The sequence below is a fragment of the Silurus aristotelis genome (assembly GCF_946808225.1).
Source record: "Silurus aristotelis genome assembly, chromosome: 3".
NCBI classification, from domain to species: Eukaryota; Metazoa; Chordata; class Actinopteri; order Siluriformes; family Siluridae; genus Silurus; species Silurus aristotelis.
Genome location: NC_139576.1, coordinates 24,214,405 through 24,234,405, shown reverse-complemented (window position 1 = coordinate 24,234,405; position 20,001 = coordinate 24,214,405). Strand labels below are relative to the sequence as shown.

General features: G+C 39.9%; 1 protein-coding gene across 1 annotated transcript; it reads right to left on the bottom strand.

Moving 5' to 3' along the window:
- Window positions 1-1,770: 1,770 nt before the first annotated feature.
- tuba8l3 (tubulin, alpha 8 like 3) lies at window positions 1,771-4,913 on the bottom strand. Its single transcript, XM_083538163.1, has 4 exons — window positions 4,782-4,913; window positions 3,309-3,531; window positions 3,017-3,165; window positions 1,771-2,842 (listed from the first exon to the last, which is right to left on the bottom strand). The coding sequence occupies exons 1-4, from the start codon at window positions 4,782-4,784 to the stop codon at window positions 1,865-1,867; spliced, it is 1,353 nt and encodes a 450-aa protein (XP_083394289.1). The 5' UTR covers window positions 4,785-4,913; the 3' UTR covers window positions 1,771-1,864.
- Between the last annotated feature and the right edge of the window lie 15,088 nt (window positions 4,914-20,001).

Sequence of the window (20,001 nt, the reverse complement as noted above, 5' to 3'; positions counted from 1 at the left end):
GTAGCAAGTGACAAATGGAAAGTAAAATTAACTTTGTCCTGTGAAATAAGTGCTACTACATGGTAATAACACCAGTCATGTCAAGTGGCAGTGTTATTATTAGCCTATTACATTTAACAGCTTTTGAATGAGACACACTATAACACAATCTTATGTGTAATTTAAAAGACATTATTGGTTTAGTTGTGGTGTGTATGTTTTGTTACAAAAATGTAATTACTAAAAAGAATGCCATTCTGCTCTCAGGTATAAACAAGTAACTGATATGACTATTAAATATTTATGTTTCATGTGGACAAACACAAACTTGTCGCACTGTGAGTACAACAGTATATTCTAGAATGAGGCCTGTTTCAGTGTGGAGCTCACTGGAAACCCAGTCACCATGTGCTGCTAATGTCAAGCTCAAAAGTTTGTAATTAGTTTAGACCGTAATGGCCGCTGACAGCTGCACTGCTTAACAACTCGCCCGCCATCATGCTGTCTGAAGTCCAACACACACTCCGTGAGTCCACACGAGTCCCCAAAACTAACCCAGAGAGGCAATTTACCTTTTTTTTTGAAGTGCCCACAAGGCAGGACCAGGCGCGTCTCTCCGCTGTCTGAATAAACAAGCGTTGTTGATGTTGCCTAGGGAGACGCGTGAATATGCGCTGTGACGGTGACAGCTCGTGCCAAAGACACGGATCCTTCACGAAAGGACCGGATGTGACTCTATCGGTTGTCGCATGAGATTTATTTTCTTACGCTGTGTCTCAGCTCTTTGTGTGTCAACTCCCCGCAGCGTGCGGCTTATTATTCCCGCTTCTATATCTGTCTCCCGATCGTGCCTTCCCTCCTACTTCTACAGCCGCGCTGCGTCACCATCAGCTGAGCGACAGCTCCTTAAAAAAAACACTGGCATGCCAGGGGTTAAGGCACGTCACTGACTCCGCCCACTGACACCTGCGCTTTCACCCCTCCCCCAATCTCTCTCTCACACACACAAACAGACACACACACACACACACACACACACAACGTAAAACCCGCCTCCTGTGCGATGATTGGTTACTGAGGAGCCCTATAACGAATTATGATTGGCTGACTTTAACGCCTATTTCTAGTTCGCTTATTGGATCTCTGAAGCATTAAAAATGGCGCCGGCCAAGTGTTCATGTAATACCCTTTTACTGTTCTACACTGGTTAAAGAAAATGTATTATCAATATTTACGTTATGTTTTGTCTGCCCACTGTAGTACTCAAAAGTACCCATAAAAGCACACGAAAGTACCCATGAAACATAGAGTTGTCGTTTGTTTTTTTTTGGGTGGCGGCTTTTTTTTCCTTTATAGAGGTTGGTGGTCAATTGTCCGGTTTCTAGAGCATTCCTATTCTCTATTCATACTTATACAAAACTTCCATGAATTTTTATGCAAAACCAAATTGTATTAGAAATAAGGATTATTTCAACTCAGTTTTAACATTTGGATTTCTAAATGTTTCTGTGGAGCGTTGGTTCATTTTAGTAGCATATATGATTTTTATAATTAAATCCGTAATAATTTTTGGTGCTCACTACACCAACTAGTTTTATTAATATTTTTTTAGATTACAGCTTAAATGGGCTGTGTCGACCCACCCAAGATTTTAAATCTGTACATGTGTCATGGCTGTCCGAAGGAATTCTGGTAACAGCTAACTGCCCTGGACACTTTTTGTTTCTTAAAATATTTCTTGGGCCATTTGTCATGTGTTGAATGAGTTAAAGAAAGATAACAAGAACGAGATTTGTTTGACCAAAACAACTCTTTAATTAATGCATACTTTGCATCGCATTTAACAAAAAAAAAAAAAAAAGATATTGGTCACAATTTTTTTACTTTAGTATTCTTCGCCTTCTTCATCTTCGTCCCCGACACTGTCAGTGCCCACTTCTTCATAATCCTTCTCTAGAGCAGCCATGTCCTCTCTAGCCTCTGAGAACTCACCCTCCTCCATGCCCTCTCCCACATACCAGTGCACAAAGGCTCTCTTAGCATACATCAGGTCAAACTTGTGGTCTAAACGAGCCCAGGCCTCAGCAATGGCTGTGGTGTTACTCAGCATGCAGACTGCTCTCTGCACCTTAGCCAGGTCTCCACCAGGGACGACAGTAGGGGGCTGGTAGTTGATGCCTACCTTAAAGCCAGTGGGACACCAATCCACAAACTGAATTGTGCGTTTGGTTTTGATTGCGGCAATGGCAGAGTTTACATCTTTGGGCACCACATCTCCACGGTAGAGGAGGCAACATGCCATATATTTACCATGACGTGGATCACATTTTACCATCTGATTAGAAGGCTCAAAGCAGGCATTGGTGATGTCAGCAACAGAAAGCTGCTCATGGTATGCCTTCTCAGCAGAAATCACAGGAGCATAGGTAGCCAGAGGGAAGTGTATGCGAGGGTAGGGCACCAAATTTGTCTGGAACTCTGTCAGATCCACGTTCAGAGCTCCATCAAATCTGAGAGAAGCAGTAATGGAGGAGACTATCTGACCAATTAGCCTATTAAGATTGGTGTAAGTGGGGCGCTCAATATCCAGATTCCTGCGACAGATATCATAAATGGCTTCGTTGTCCACCATGAAAGCACAGTCTGAGTGCTCCAGAGTGGTGTGGGTGGTCAGAATGGAGTTGTAGGGTTCCACCACTGCTGTGGAAACCTGGGGAGCTGGGTAGATTGCAAACTCAAGCTTGGATTTCTTTCCATAGTCAACAGAGAGGCGCTCCATCAACAAGGAAGTGAAGCCAGAACCAGTCCCTCCACCAAAGCTGTGGAAAATGAGAAATCCCTGAAGGCCTGTGCACTGGTCAGCCTGCAGAAGTGAAATAAAAAAAATTTGGATTCTTTTTTTATAATAAAATTTAATAATTTGTTCATAGTTTTGTAATTATAATTCTTTATAATTATTAAACTAGTTGTCACTAGTTTTATTTTAACTTCTTATTTCGATGTTGAAATATATTCTTCTATAATGGGAAAGCCTAACCAGTTTACGAGTCCGGTCCAACACCAGGTCAATGATCTCCTTTCCAATGGTGTAGTGTCCTCGAGCATAATTATTGGCAGCATCTTCTTTGCCAGTGATAAGTTGTTCAGGATGGAAAAGTTGGCGGTATGTGCCAGTCCGTATTTCATCTGTATAAAAATAGCACATAAAAATCATTAACTAACTGGACGACAAATTCACTAATTTACCTGTTAAACACAAAAAAAAGCTTATTTAAAAAAATAATTTTATTCAAGAAGTGTTCTTACTAGCTAGATCAGTTTCATCTTACCAATCACAGTGGGTTCCAGATCTACAAAGATAGCACGTGGAACATGTTTGCCTGCTCCTGTCTCGCTAAAGAAAGTATTGAAGGAATCGTCCCCTCCACCAAAGGTCTTGTCACTGGGCATCTGTCCATCTGGTTGAATCCCATGTTCCAGGCAGTAAAGTTCCCAGCATGCATTTCCCATCTGGGCTCCAGCTTGACCAACATGCATTGAAATACACTCACGCTACAAAACAAAACAAAGAAAATATAGTTTTTAAGAAAAGTGTGTGAATAAAAATATATCATATACATTTTATCCAATTTAGTTTTCATTTATATTTTTTAAATACACAAATTAATGCTAACATCACTTAACCTACATTCTCTTTTAAGTAAATTCCTGGTACTTTTTTCACCTTTCATATTCACTTCACCCATATTTTTTGCAACATAGTCTGGAATTTGCAATTTTATAATTTCACCGAGATTTAGGTCAAATGAAAGGATAAACTGTTATAATTTTATGGCATTACAAACAAAATACAACTACATTTTCCTCACTGGTTCAAAATCATATAAATTTCACAAAATAAGTAAAAAATATTTTGCCTGTGCGTGTCATACCCAAACTCAATTTAATTCAATTCATTTTTATTTGTATAGCGCTTTTAACAATGAACATTGTCTCAAAGCAGCTTTACACAGATAATGCGGTGATTAAAAATGAATATGTTCTTTATGAGTAAGTTTGTCCCTGATGAGCAAGCCGGTGGCAACTAGATTGTAAGCACTGTGTGTTAGACAGGAAATAGCCCAGTTCCTTAGTGGGTAGCCCTCACTCCACCCCCTTCCTGTCCCACTAAGCTGAACACCCTTCTTTGTGTATCAGGCAGAGATATCTCGTCCAGGCCGCTTTAGCAGAACAGACATATCCATTATTCTCCAAATCTCCAGTCTCTTCAGTCTTTGTCAATCATGATCTCATCTACTGGTAGTGAATCTTTATATCATAGGGGCTCAGGAATGTGTCCGTTCTATTATAAAAGAAGGCATTCTTTTTGCATTTAAAATATTATCAATAAAATTCTAGATATTTCAGGATTGTATGGTACATCAAAGTGTATTGGGTACACTGAATTAATTTCAAAATGTGTAGCAGTCTCTGGAATTTGGCTTTGAAGGCCTCAGCCACATCCTTTTTCATTAGGAGTTGCATGCTCTTTGTCTACACATTTTCTTTGCTATACTTTTTGCCAGTAATATTGTTTTAACATTACAAATATCTAATGGACTAAACTTTATATATATAAAAAAAAATTAAGATTTCAAAAGTATAACAAACAGTTACACCTCTGTAATTTTCTTTGTCTCTTATAAGTCAATACAACCAATAAACATGCAGATGTTTTATAAATATATATATATATATATATATATATATATATATATTACTAAAAAGAATGCTAGTCAGAATTTTTCTACGTCAGCACTTACCATCTTGACAGATTTTCCTTCAGCCCGACTTGAGGGTTCGGAAAGAGAAGGCAGATGTGGAGGAAAGAAAGAGAGGTGGGGTTTTTATAGAGAGGGAGGAGGAAAGGAAACAGGAAGCAAGATCTCCTGTTGGTTCTGCAGAGACTTTTATGCAAAAAAAGGCCGTCCTTTGTATAGAGGAAGAATGCGTCTTCCTCTAGGGAGTACTGAGTGTATGTAAATAACATCTGCACATTTTTACTGGGTATGTGCAACTGACTTTGAAGCAATTATTAATACATTTTAAAATTATCTTTAATGGAGAACTTTGTTGAGAGAAAATACAGTGTTAAAATGAGGCCATTATTTGTAGTATGTTTGTATTATTGTTGTTCTTTGTTTATTAAAATACTATATATGGAGGTTTTCGAAAAGTAAAAAAAGTATAGGTAAAAATAGGTTTTATTGCTAAGTGTGCTTACACACTAAGTGTAAATATCATGCACACTATTTAATTATGAATTTGCATATAACATTTCTTTATAAAAATCAAAATAACAAAAAATATGTTTTGAGGTTGCATCATGCCATGTAAACTGTTCGCACTACTTGTGAAGAAAAAGCTCACTCTGAATGCTGTATTTGTTTTTTAATGATGACAGCTGTCTTCTGTTAAAATATAATGGATCATAGAGGTTTGTTATAGAGTGGTACTGAGGACATAACATAAACAGTACTAACTTTTCCACAATAGTAAGCACAGATCCTTACAGATAGATGTGCCAAATGAGAAAGTCACAACATGGAACAATTTGTATAAAGCAGGTGTTTAGAGAAATGTATGGCATTTCTAAGACATATCCAGAAAATTATTCCATACATGAGAATATGGTGTGCACAGTAATATATACTGAAATTTAATAACAAATCAGAATATTGAAATAAACATCTCAGTGTTTAATAGTCAGCTGTTCAACTGATGAAATTCTGTTGATTTTTAAACTTTGAGGATGGTCTTTACTCCATGTCACTGATACAACACATGCAAATTGCATCTTTATGTATAACTTGGTTTGTGCACAGGGGCATCTTTATTCAGAAAAAATGTATGAATTACGGTTTAGTGAAAATAAATCTTATTGTGTTCATGTGCCTTAAACTTTGTGCAAAATGTTTGGGGAAGACTGATCTGTTAATGTGATAGTCAGTTGTCTACATACTTTTGTCACATATTTAAAGCTAAAGAAGCTGTGAATTCCACTGAGGCTTTAGCTGAATCTGGCATGGCTCTATCATCATACTTATCTCTAGGATCTCCACACCAGCCATGACATCTTAGGCCTTCACAGCTCTTGGTCCTCCATACCTACACTTTACTTGATGAAGGAACAGCTTGAAACAGTGATCTGGCAAGCCTTTTCAACAAAAAATACAAGTAAATGGATACACTCTAAAGAAAAAGCACAACCTATAAATTCACAAGAGAAAGAAAATGTATACAATTATACATTTTACTGTTTTTTAGAGACACACCTTTTTTAATAAGCAGTAGTTCATTTATTTAACAGTAAACACCAACTATTAAATAAAAAAAAACAACCACAATAACACAGGCAGAATATGACCTAATAATTGAGCATTTTATTGTCCCACCAAACCTAGTAATAATTGCATAATTTGGGAGTTCAGTATCCAGATTCTTTTAAGCGGTACCATAGATAGCTTCATTGTCCACTGTCCATTATTTGCATGGAACTTTGAGCATCTGGTTAGAAAGAGATTTGGAGCTTGGATTACGTCCTGTAGCCAAGAGAGTTTCTGAATTAAACACTGCTCCTTCCACTATAACAATGCCAGACTTATCTCCTACTCATCAGGGACCATCTGCCCAACTGTTTGGATCTCATGTTTCAGACAGCAAATCCTCCAGCATGCACTGGCAATCTGCGGCCCAGCATGGCTTTATGCCTTCATTGCTTCACACTGCAAAGGTTAATAAAGCATGCATAGCATATTTGACTGTATATTACTACAAAGATATTTTGGCATCATATGTTCTTAAAAACATCTTTTATAAAATAAAATATATTGAAATTAGTCTTTTGTGTTTTTTTTATGTACTAATAGACTGGTTTTCCATTTAGTTTGTGTCTATGCTTGCTTCACACACAGTGTTCCAGTGATAGACTTAGGATTCTCTGATCTGGATAAAGCACTTTTAGAAGATGAAAGAACGAATTTTAAGTTTGATATTTTTTTCTTTCTTAATATCATCCCCTTTTCTATTTTTTACACTGTGATAGATGCCTATGTAGTGAGTTAATTGAACATATTTAGCATATTATTTTCTGGACAGATGTTAAAATGTTTAGACCCAAATTCCAAAAACATGCTACATGTTATAAAATATGGTAAAGTTTGCTTAGTGAAATGAACAAATCAACCAGGCTATATGTAGATGTCTGGCTTTCTTAGGAAGTGTAACACTGAGTCCACCCTTCAGAAAAATAGTGTTCTGGGATTTTTTTTTTATGTTTACAGATCCACCCTGGAGAATATAAACTGCTTTAAGTTGAGAAACACTGAACCATCAAATGCACTGGAATAAAAATGTTGTCCGGAAAGTTCAGAAAATCCTAATTTACTATGTATTCATAGAGAATCCACAGCAATGCATAGAATATACAGTTTAGTTTAGTACTATGTTTAGACTGCCTTATAGAGGGGTCTACAGCAGATTTACGAGACTCATTAAACTCAAAATGTTAAGTGCTTAACAAAAGAAATTTTTAAAGGAAGAAAGTTTACACTACATTTTCCTATCTGACTTGAGTAAAAATTAATAATTTGTACATTTTGGAAAGGTTTAAAAATGAAGCAGAATAAGGACAAGAATGGCTTTAACTTATTAAAGAGTCAGTGATGGAAGAGACGCTCTGCCCAACAAGTTTTCACAGACACAAGTGATTATCATAGTTGAAAAAGTGCAAAGAAATCTGTTACCTTACTTTAGGTTGTTGATATACTTATTCTATAGTTGTTTCTGGCTTTTATTCACCATATGTCATCTTTTATTATGGAGCTTATCTATAGCCAGTATTGTAAAAACACTTGGGAGGACAATGTGAGGAAGACAAACTGTTTTAAATTAACATTGTTCAAGTTTGCTTTCTCTTGCAGTTTCAAAAATTCATTTATTATTCAGGTTTGAGTTATGACAGAAAATCCCTGAAGCTTAAACCTGTCTTCCAGGGCTCACAAATTCTGAAACATGAATCCTGATCTTGAATGTGCAAAAATGACGTCACCAAAAACCCCCTAAGATTCCTAAAACTACATGAAAACCTGAGACCAGACGAAATTAAAGTGGGTTTAAACAGAAACACCTGAATCACTTAGGGCTAAGAGTTAAGAAACCACCGAATTTATAGTCCTTTTTTTCATGCCATATACAAATAGCATACTTTATTTGAAAGTTGAGAAAGGTCTATCTGGGGAACCTTTATGCAATTTATGTTTCCACATCAGAAATATAAACACACAAATGGACATTTCCCATTCTTAATGTATTTATAATGGTAATTATTTGTTGAATGTGTGATTTAATAGAAAAAAAAAAAAAAAAACAAGAAAGTTGAAACCAATGAAAGTCACAAGAATAAATATATAAATCCCAGTTAATGGGCAACATGAAATGCAGAAGATCTGAATAACTTTAAATTAAATTAGGTATGTGCATTTTTAAAATAGTTTTATCATTATAAAAAGTATTAAACATGCGAGAAAATGCATTATAAACAAATAGTATTTGCTGTTGCGAAAAAACGGAGGTGCAGTTTGCCACCTCTTTCCTCAATTCTGCTATAAGTTGCTGTTTTATATTTACAAATGAACACTAGAAGCTTTATTTTATTTTTCTAAGATAATGACATGATCTAAGGTAACACGAAAAGAAAGGGTTTTTAGAGTGGTTTAACAAATGATTATAAATAGAAGGAAATATGACTACGAATTGGCTGAAAATCACATTTCTGAGCTGTAAGACTTTTCAAGCAGTAGGGGGCATCAAAACACCTCAATACTGTGTTCGGCATTAGGACAGTGTTGGCATTCAGTTCAGTCTGGGATTCTTATTGCATATCTGTAGAGTGTGTGGTCGAATGTATGTAGGATTTGAATGGAATTATCATTGTGACAGCAGATGAATTATTCTGATTTCACGACTGATCCAAAAGGTCACAGTGAGGGCATGTCTAAAATAGTGGTTCCCTTATTACTGAAGGCACTGAATCCACTTAAAACTTTCTTTCGGCTTCTCCCGTTAGGGGTCGCCACAGCGGACCATCCGCATGTTTTGATTTGGCACATGTTTTTATGCTGGATGCCCTTCCTAACGCAACCCTCCCAATTTATCCGGGCTTGGGACCGGCACTAAGGCTTATGCAACCTTAATGGCTAGGGTTGGTTCCCTGACCGGGGATCGAACCCGGGCCTCAGCGGTGAGAGCGCCGCATCCTAACTATAGACCACCAGGGAACCTAAGGGCAGTGAATCCACTTGATCAGTATAAATCCACTTGATTAGTATAAAGCAGTGACAAAAAGGGAGCATTAAACAAGATATATACAGTGAGGAAAATAAGTATTTGAACACCCTGCTATTTTGCAAGTTCTCCCACTTAGAAATCATGGAGGGGTCTGAAATTGTCATTGTAGGTGCATGTCCACTGTGAGAGACATAATCTAAAAAAAAAAATCCAGAAATCACAATGTATGATTTTTTTACTATTTATTTGTATGATACAGCTGCAAATAAGTATTTGAACACCTGAGAAAGTCAATGTTAATATTTGGTACAGTAGCCTTTGTTTGCCATTACAGAGGGCAAATGTTTCCTGTAGTTTTTCACCAGGTTTGCACACACTGCAGGATGGATTTTGGCCCACTCCTCCACACAGATCTTCTCTAGATCAGTCAGGTTTCTGGCCTGTCGCTGAAAAACACGGAGTTTGAGCTCCCTCCAAAGATTCTCTATTGGGTTTAGGTCTGGAGACTGGCTAGGCCACACCAGAACCTTGATATGCTTCTTACAGAGCCACTCCCTGGTTATCCTGGCTGTGTGCTTCGGGTCATTGTCATGTTGGAAGACCCAGCCTCGACCCATCTTCAATGCTCTAACTGAGGGAAGGAGGTTGTTCCCCAAAATCTCGCAATACATGGCCCCAGTCATCCTCTCCTTAATACAGTGCAGTCGCCCTGTCCCATGTGCAGAAAAACACCCCCAAAGCATGATGCTACCACCCCCATGCTTCACAGTAGGGATGGTGTTCTTGGGATGGTACTCATCATTCTTCTTCCTCCAAACACGTTTAGTGGAATTATGACCCAAAAGTTCTATTTTGGTCTCATCTGACCACATGACTTTCTCCCATGACTCCTCTGGATTATCCAAATGGTCATTGGCAAACTTAAGACGTGCCTGGACATGTGCTGGTTTAAGCAGGGGAACCTTCTGTGCCATGCATGATTTCAAACTATGACGTCTTAGTGTATTACCAACAGTAACCTTGGAAACGGTGGTCCCAGCTCTTTTTAGGTCATTGACCAGCTCCTCCCGTGTAGTTCTGGGCTGATTTCTTACCTTCCTTAGGATCATTGAGACCCCACGAGGTGAGATCTTGCATGGAGCCCCAGTCTGAGGGAGATTGACAGTCATGTTTAGCTTCTTCATTTTCTAATGATTGCTCCAACAGTGGACCTTTTTTCACCAAGCTGGTTGGCAATTTCCCCGTAGCCCTTTCCAGCCTTGTGTAGGTATACAATTTTGTCTCTAGCGTCTTTGGACAGCTCTTTGGTCTTGGCCATGTTAGTAGTTGGATTCTTACTGATTGTATGGGGTGGACAGGTGTCTTTATGCAGCTAATGACCTCAAACAGGTGCATCTAATTTAGGATAATAAATGTAGTGGTCGTGGACATTTTAAAGGCAGACTAACAGGTCTTTGAGGGTCAGAATTCTAGCTGATAGACAGGTGTTCAAATACTTATTTGCAGCTGTATCATACAAATAAATAGTTTAAAAATCATATATTGTGATTTCTGGATTTTTTTTTTTAGATTTTGTCTCTCACAGTGGACATGCACCTACCATGACAATTTCAGACCCCTCCATGATTTCTAAGTGGTAGAACTTGCAAAATAGCAGGGTGTTCAAATACTTATTTTCCTCACTGTATATATATATATATATATATATATATATATATATATATATATATATATATATATATATATATATATATATACAGTACAGACCAAAAGTTTGGACACACCTGCTCATTTAAAGAGTTTTCTTTATTTTTATGACTATGAAAATTGTAGAGTCACACTGAAGGCATCAAAACTATGAATTAACACGTGGAATTATATACATAACAAAAAAGTTAACTGAAAATATGTCATATTGTAGGTTCTTCAAAGTAGGCATCAAGAGAATGCCAAGAGTGTGCAAAGCAGTAATCCCACAAGGTCCCCTCGTTTTTATCCTCTATACCCACTCTCTTGGTAAAGTTATATTCTCACATGGGTTTTCTTACCACTGCTATGCTGATAACACCCAACTCCAGAGCGACATACAAAAGTGCTTTAAGTCTCTAGCAATGAATAAATCTACACAACTGAACAAAAAGAAGCTAGTGCCGTCTCCACTGCATTTGTACTTATAGCTTCCTGGCCATACCGTTGGACAGATGACACACGTGATTCAGAGCAGGGTCATGCGGAAACATTCCCAAAGCGTTGTTGACGCAGCTCAAGTTCCTGAAAGGGAACTGTCCTTCTCCTCACATGTTGCTAATGTGGTTCTTTCTTGTAAATTCCTTCTCTACAACATCCAAAGGATTCAACCATTTCTGTCCAAACAGGCTGCTCAGGTGCTAGTTCAATCTCTTGTCATTTCGAGACTGGACTACCTATGAAGGCTATTTGTCCACTGCAAATAAACCAAAAGGCAGCTGTGTGACTTGTTTTTAACCTGCCCAAGTTCCCCCACATCACCCCACTACTGTACTCCCTCCACTGGCAACTGGTAGCGGCATCAGGAAGTACAAGAGGTAATTAATTCGCTTGGAAATGGTAAATCCCCTGGCTTTTCCATTGAATTTTTTAAGACTTTCTCTTTCTTTCAGCCTAAATTTTACAAAGAATATATTGCAGAGAAATCATTTGACAGGGTTGAATGTGTTTTTCATTCTAAATAAATTTGGTTTTGGCTCAAATTTAAAATGTAAAACAATTGTTACATCTGTCACGGTTATTTTTGGAAAGAATATTAATTCTTTCCTAGATGCTTACAGGGAAGATATACAGAGATGGCCCCCTCTTCCAATATCGCTAATTGGCGGTATTAATTTGGTTAAAATGACAATTCTGCCCAATTCTTATAACATCTCTTACAGCATACAGCCATTTATATTAATAAGTCTTTTTTTTTGTTACTTTGGATTGGACAACTAACTCTTTTTTAAATAAAATAAAAGGTTCTCAAACTTGAAGTATAAGGAGGTCTTGCCTTACCAAATTTTCAACAGTATTACAGGGCCTGTAATATTAATAAGCTTTTGTATTGGACTAACACTTCTAGAGTTCCTGAATATCCTATTTGGGCCCGAATAGAATTGCTATATTCCAAATATTCCCTTAATTCATTGATTTGCGCTCAGCTTCCTATAAATTGTAAGAATGTCTGAAGTAGTTTAGTCGTGACCAATGCTCTAAAATATTGGTTAATTTTAAAAAACATATTGGGTTAGTCAGTCGTCAATTCTTGCACCTATAGTAAACAATTTATCTTTTCTACCATCATGTGATCCAGTTTTAAATAATTTAGTCTTCTAGGGGTCTTACGTCCATTAAGGACATTCTTATCATTTTCAGAATTGTCAGAAAAGTTTAGCTCCCTAAAACCCATCTTTTTCGGGTGGAAAAAAAAAAAAGAGAGAGAAAGAGGTTGGCAAAACAGAATTGAGATTGACAGAGTGATGAGAAAAGTAGGTGTAGGCATAGGAGTCCAAGGAGATGGGGCAGCAGGTGAAGAGGGAGGTGGCGAAAGCCAAGGAAAAGGCATATGAGGAGCTGTATGAGAAGTTGGACACTAAGGAAGGAGAAAAGAATTTGTACCCATTGGCCAGGCAGAGGGACCGAGCTGGGAAGGATGTGCTGCAAGTTAGAGCAATAAAGGATGGAGATGAAAATGTATTGACTAGTGAGGAGAGTGTGTTAAGAAGATGGAGGCAGTATTTTGAGCAGCTGATAACCGAGGAAAATGAGCGAGAGAGAAGGTTGGATGGTGTGGAGATGGTAAAGCAGGAAGTGGATAGGATTAGTAAGGAGGAAGTGAAAGCAGCAATTAAGAGGATGAAGAGTGGAAAGTCGAACCCAGCTATTAGGGGGGCACAAGCCAGTGCACTCTTAGTGCCGGTCCCAAGCCCGGGTAAATGGGGAGGGTTGCGTTAGGAAGGGCATCCCGCGTAAAACATGTGCCAAATCAAATATGCGGATCACAAATGAGAATTTCATACTGGATCGGTCGAGGCCCGGGTTAACAACGACCGCCACAGGTATCGTTAGCCGACAGGGTACAGGTGGAAATTGGGCTACTGTTGGCCGAAGGAGGAGAAGGAGAGGAGGAAGACGTCTACAGAGACGGCAGGAAAAGGAGCAGTGTAGGAGAGTAGAGGTTCGGGTTGGTACTTTAAATGTTGGTACTATGACGGGTAAAGGGAGAGGGATAGCTGATATGATGGAGAGGAGAAAGGTAGATATGCTGTGTGTTCAGGAGACCAAGTGGAAAGGGAGTAAGGCCAGGAACATTGGAGGTGGGTTTAAACTGTTTTATCATGGTGTGGATGGAAAGAGAAATGGTGTAGGGGTGATTCTGAAGGAAGAGTACAGTAAGAGTGTAGTGGAGGTGAAAAGAGTTTCTGATATGGTGATGATCGTGAAGGTGGAAGTTGAAGGGATGATGATAAATGTCATCAGTGCCTATGCTCCACAAGTTGGCTGTGAGATGGAGGAGAATTAAAAATTCTGAAGTAAATTAGATGAAGTGGTAGATGGTGTACCTAGGAAAGAACGATTGGTGATTGGGGCAGACTTTAATGGGCATGTAGGTGAAGGGAACAGAGGTGATGAGGAGGTGATGGGTAAGTATGGTTTTAAGGAGAGGAATGTGGAAGGGCAGATGGTGGTAGATTTTGCTAAAAGGATGGAAATGGCAGTGGTGAACACGTATATTAAGAAGAAGGAGGATCATAGGGTGACGTATAAGAGTGGAGGAAGGTGCACACAGGTGGATTATGTTCTGTGTAGGAGATGCAACCTGAAGGAGATTGGAGACTGTAAGGTGTTGGCGGGGGACAGTGTAGCTAGACAGCATCGGATGGTGGTCTGTAGGATGGTTTTGGAAGCGAAGAAGAAGAGGAGGAAAGTAAGGATTGAAAGAAGAATAAGATGGTGGAAACTGAAGGAGGAAAAGTGTAGTGAAAGGTTTAGGAAGGAGGTCAGACAGAGGCTCGGTGGTGTTGAAGAGGTGCTGGATGATTGGGCAACTACTGCAGGAGTGATGAGGGAGGCAGCTAGAAAAGTACTTGGTGTGACATCTGGAAATAGAAAGCAAGACAAGGAGACGTGGTGGTGGAATGAGGAAGTGCAGGAGAGCATTAGGGGAAAGAGGTTGGCAAAACAGAAGTGGGATCGACAGAGTGATGAGAAAAGTAGGCAGGAGTACAAGGAGATGTGGCAGCAGGTAAAAAGGGATGTGGCGAAAGCCAAGGAAAAGGCATATGAGGAGCTGTATAAGAGGTTGGACACTAAGGAAGGAGAAAAGGATTTATACCGATTGGCCAGGCAGAGGGACTGAGCTGGGAAGGATGTACTGCAAGTTAGAGCAATAAAGGATGGAGAGGGAAATGTGTTGACTAGTCAGGAGAGTGTGTTGAGAAGATGGAGGGAGTATTTTGAGCAGCTGATGAATGAGGAAAATCAGAGAGAGAGAAGGTTGGAGGATGTAGAGTTGGTGAAGCAGGATGTAGATAGGATTAGTAAGGAGGAAGTGAGAGCAGCGATTAAGAGGATGAAGAATGGAAAGTCAGTTGGACCAGATGCCATACAGGTAGAAGCGTGGAGAGGTTTAGGAGAGATGGCAGTGGAGTTTTTAACCAGATTGTTTAACAGGATTCTGGAAGGGGAGAGGATGCCTGAGGAATGGAGAAGGAGTGTGCTGGTACCGATCTTTAAGCATAAAGGAGATGTGCAGACCTGCAGTAACTACAGGGGAATTAAGTTGATCAGTCACACCATGAAGTTATGGGAAAGAGTAGTGGAAGCCAGGCTGAGAGAAGAGGTGACCATCTGTGAGCAACAGTATGGTTTCATGCCGAGGAAGAGCACCACAGATGCCTTATTTGCTTTGAGGATGTTGATGGAGAAGTATAGAGAAGGACAGAAGGAGCTGCATTGTGTATTTGTGGATTTAGAGAAAGCGTACGACAGGGTGCCGAGAGAGGAGTTGTGGTATTGTATGAGGAAGTCAGGTGTGTCAGAGAATTATGTGAGGGTGGTGCAGGACATGTATGAGGACAGTGTGACGGCAGTGAAGTGTGCAGTAGGTACGACAGACTGGTTCAGGGTGAAGGTTGGACTGCATCAAGGATCGGCCCTGAGCCCTTTCCTGTTTGCAGTGGTGATGGACAGGTTGACGGACGAGGTCAGACAGGAGTCTCCCTGGACTATGATGTTTGCAGATGATATTGTGATTTGTGCTGAGAGTAGAGAGCAGGTTGAGAAGAGCCTGGAGAGGTGGAGATATGCGCTGGAGAGAAGGGGAATGAAAGTCAGTCGGAGTAAGACAGAGTACATGTGTGTGAATGAGAGGGAGGGCAGTGGAATGATGTGGTTGCAGGGAGAAGAGGTGGAGAATGTGGAGGAGTTCAGGTACCTGGTGTCAACAGTGCAAAGTAATGGAGAGTGTGTTAGAGAAGTAAAGAAAAGAGTGCAGGCAGGGTGGAGTGGGTGGAGAAGAGTGACAGGAGTGATTTGTGATAGTAGGGTATCTGCAAGAATGAAAGGGAAAGTTTATAGGACTGTGGTGAGACCTGCGATGTTGTATGGATTAGAGACAGTGGCATTGAGTAAAAGACAGGAGATGGAGCTGGAGGTAGCAGAGCTGAAGATGTTAAGGTTTTCGTTGGAAGTGACGAGGATGGACAAGATTAGAAATGAGTTTATTAGAGGGACAGCACATGTAGGATGTTTTGGTGACAAGGTGAGGGAGGCGAGATTGAGATGGTTTGGACATGTGCAGAGAAGGGACATGAATTATATTGGTAGAAAAATGCTGAAGATGGAGCCACCAGGTAGGAGGAAAAGAGGAAGACCAAGGAGGAGGTTCATGGATGTGGTGAGGAAAGACATGCAGGTAGTTGGTGTGAAAGAGGCAGATGTAGAGGACAGGGTGGTATGGAGACGGATGAAGAAGAAGAAGAAGAGTGGAAAGTCGGTTGGACCAGATGACATACCGGTAGAAGCATGTAGATGTTTAAGTGAGATGGCAGTGGAGTTTTAAACAAGATTGTTTAACAGGATTTTGGAAGGTGAGTGGATGCCTGAGGATCGGAGAAGGAGTGTGCTGGTACCGATCTTTAAGAATAAGGGAGATGTGCAGACCTGCAGTAACTACAGGGGAATTAAGTTGATCAGTCACACCATGAAGTTATGGAAAAGAGTAGTGGAAGCTAGGCTGAGAGAAGAGGTGACCATCTGTAAGCAACAGTATGCTTTTATGCCAAGGAAGCGCACCACAGATGCCTTATTTGCTTTGAGAATGTTGATGGAGAAGTATAGAGAAGTTCAGAAGAAGTTGCATTGTGTGTTGGTGGATTTAGTGAAAGCGTACGACAAGGTGCCAAGAGAGGAGTTATGGTACTGTATGAGGAAGTCAGGTGTGTCAGAGAAGTATGTGAGGGTGGTGCAGGACAAGTATAAGGACAGTGTGACAGCAGTAAAGTGACAGACTGGTTCAAGGTGACAGGTTGACGGACGAGGTAAGACAGGAGTCTCTGTGGACTATGATGTTTGCGGATGAGAAGAGCCTAGAGAGGTGGAGGTACATTCTATAGAGAAGATGAATGAAAGTCAGTAGGTGTAAGACAGAGTACATGTGTGTGAATGAGAGGGAGGGCAGTGGAGTGGTGCGGTTGCAGGGAGAAGAGGTGGAGAAGGTGGAGGAGTTCAGGTACCTGTGGTGAACAGTGCAAAGTAATGGTGAGTGTGTTAGAGAAGTAAAAAAAAAGAGTGCAGGCAGGGTAAAGTGGGTGGAGAAGAGTGGCAGGAGTGATTTGTGATAGAAGGGTATCTGCAAGAGTGAAAGGAAAAGTTTATAGGACTGTGGTGAGACCTGCGATGTTGTATGGTTAGAGACAGTGGCACTGAGTAAAAGACAGGAGGCGGAGCTGGAGGTAGCAGACCTGAAGATGTTGATATTTTTGTTGGGAGTGACAAGGATGAACAGGATAAAAAATGAGTTTATTAGAGGGACAGCACATGTAGAACGTTTTGGAGACAAGGTGAGGGAGGTGAGATGATCCGCTGTGGCGACCACTAATGGGAGAACCCGAAAGAAGAAGAAGAAAAAGAGGAATATATATATATATATATATATATATATATATATATATATATATATATATATATATATATATATATATATATATACACACACACACACACACACACACATTTACATTTGTGAAATTTAGCAGACGCCCTTGTCTAGAGCAACGTACAAAAGAATCTCTATCAAAGAATAAATCTACACTGGAATGCTAGATTACAAACTTGAGATAAATCAGCCTACAACTGTGTTGAGACTTGAGATATGTGTGTGTGTGTATATATATATATATATATATATATATATATATATATATATATATATATATATATATATATATATATATATATATACACATACACATACATACATTTATACACATATACATACACACCTACAAGATTTTATAAAAAAGTAATGAAATAAAAAGTATCCTCTCTGCATTTTCATGTGACATGTAATTAGTCACTTTTAATAAAAAGATGATTTTTTTTCCATATTTAAACAAATTTATTTTATTTATTTATTAATTTTTATTTATCAAAATAATTTATTTTATTCATCTATCGTATAAAGGACGCATGTTTCCACTTTAGGATAATAAGCCTCCTAGCCAATAGTATGGTGAAAGTAACAACATCTTAAGTTGTTGAAGGCAAATTTGGCCTAAAAGGAATTCGGAACAAAGCTGTAAAAGGGTTTAAGGTGACTGATTTAAGGTTAAAGTTTTAAATATTTTAGACCAGAACTCTGTCAATCTTAGACAGGACCAGAACATGTGAGGGTGATCTGCTGGAGATTGTCAGCACCTATTGCAACTGTTACTTCTGTCTGGGTATGTTTTGGCTAATCTGGCATTGGTGTAGTGTGATCTGTGAAGAATCTTACATTGCATCAAACTATGTCGGGTACATATAGAGGAAGAGTCTACTAAATTAAGTGTATAATCCCATACTTTTTTGCTTATAGTGATCCCAAGCTCTTGCTGCAATGTATTCTTGAGTGATTTAGATTGGTCAGAATTTAAAGAATATATTTATTTATAATAATGACAGAGATAACCCAGCCTTTATGGATGCACAAGCCAATGCACTCTCAGTGCCGGTCCCAAGCCCGGGTAAATGGGGAGGGTTGCGTTAGGAAGGGCATCCAGCGTAAAACATGTGCCAAATCAAATATGCGGATCACAAATGAGAATTTCATACCGGATCGGTCGAGGCCCAGGTTAACAACGACCGCCACAGGTATCGTTAGCCGACAGGGTACCGGTGGAAATTGGGCTACTGTTGGCCGAAGGAGGAGAAGGAGAGGAGGAAGACGTCTACAGAGACGGCAGGGAAAGGAGCAGTGCAGGAGAGTGGAGGTTCGGGTTGGTACTTTAAATGTTGGTACTATGACGGGTAAAGGGAGAGAGGTAGCTGATATGATGGAGAGAAGAAGGGTAGATATGCTGTGTGTTCAGGAGACCAAGTGGAAAGGGAGTAAGGCCAGGAACATTGGAGGTGGATTTAAACTGTTTTATCATGGTGTGGATGGAAAGTGAAATGGTGTAGGGGTGATTCTGAAGGAAGAGTACAGTAAGAGTGTAGTGGAGGTGAAGAGAGTTTCTGATAGGGTGATGATCGTGAAGGTGGAAGTTGAAGGGATGATGATAAATGTCATCAGTGCCTATGCTCCACAAGTTGGCTGTGAGATGGAGGAGAAGGAAAAATTCTGGAGTGAATTAGATGAAGTGGTAGATGGTGTACCTAGGAAAGAACGATTGGTGATTGGGGCAGACTTTAATGGGCATGTAGGTGAAGGGAACAGAGGTGATGAGGAGGTGATGGGTAGGTATGGTTTTAAGGAGAGGAATGTGGAAGGGCAAATGGTGGTAGATTTTGCTAAAAGGATGGAAATGGCAGTGGTGAACACTTATTTTAAGAAAAAGGAGGATCATAGGGTGACGTATAAGAGTGGAGGAAGGTGCACACAGGTGGACTATGTGCTATGCAGGAGATGCAACCTGAAGGAGATTGAAAACTGTAAGGAGTTGGCAGGGGACAGTGTAGCTGGACAGCATCGGATGGTGGTCTGTAGGATGGTTTTGGAGGCGAAGAAGAAGAGGAGGAGAGTGAGGACTGAAAGAAGAATAAGATGGTGGAAACTTAAGGAGGAAGAGTGTAGTGAAAGGTTTAGGAAGGAGGTCAGACAGAGGCTCGGTGGTGTTGAAGAGGTGCTGGATGATTGGGCAACTACTGCAGGAGTGATGAGGGAGGCAGCTAGAAAAGTACTTGGTGTGACATCTGGAAATAGAAAGCAAGACAAGGAGACGTGGTGGTGGAATGAGGAAGTGCAGGAGAGCATAAGGAGAAAGAGGTTGGCAAAACAGAAGTGGGATAGACAGAGTGATGAGAAAAGTAGGCAGGAGTACAAGGAGATGTGGCAGCAGGTAAAGAGGGATGTGGCGAAAGCCAAGGAAAAGGCATATGAGGAGCTGTATGAGAGGTTGGACACTAAGGAAGGAGAAAAGGATTTATACCGATTGGCCAGGCAGAGGGACCGAGCTGGGAAGGATGTACTGCAAGTTAGAG

Coding starts and splice junctions, on each gene's coding strand:
- tuba8l3 (XM_083538163.1), bottom strand. Junction 3,166..3,308: donor TCTGGAACCCACTGTGATTG/GTAAGATGAAAC, acceptor ATTTTTATACAG/ATGAAATACGGACTGGCACA. Junction 2,843..3,016: donor TGGACCGGACTCGTAAACTG/GTTAGGCTTTCC, acceptor TCACTTCTGCAG/GCTGACCAGTGCACAGGCCT.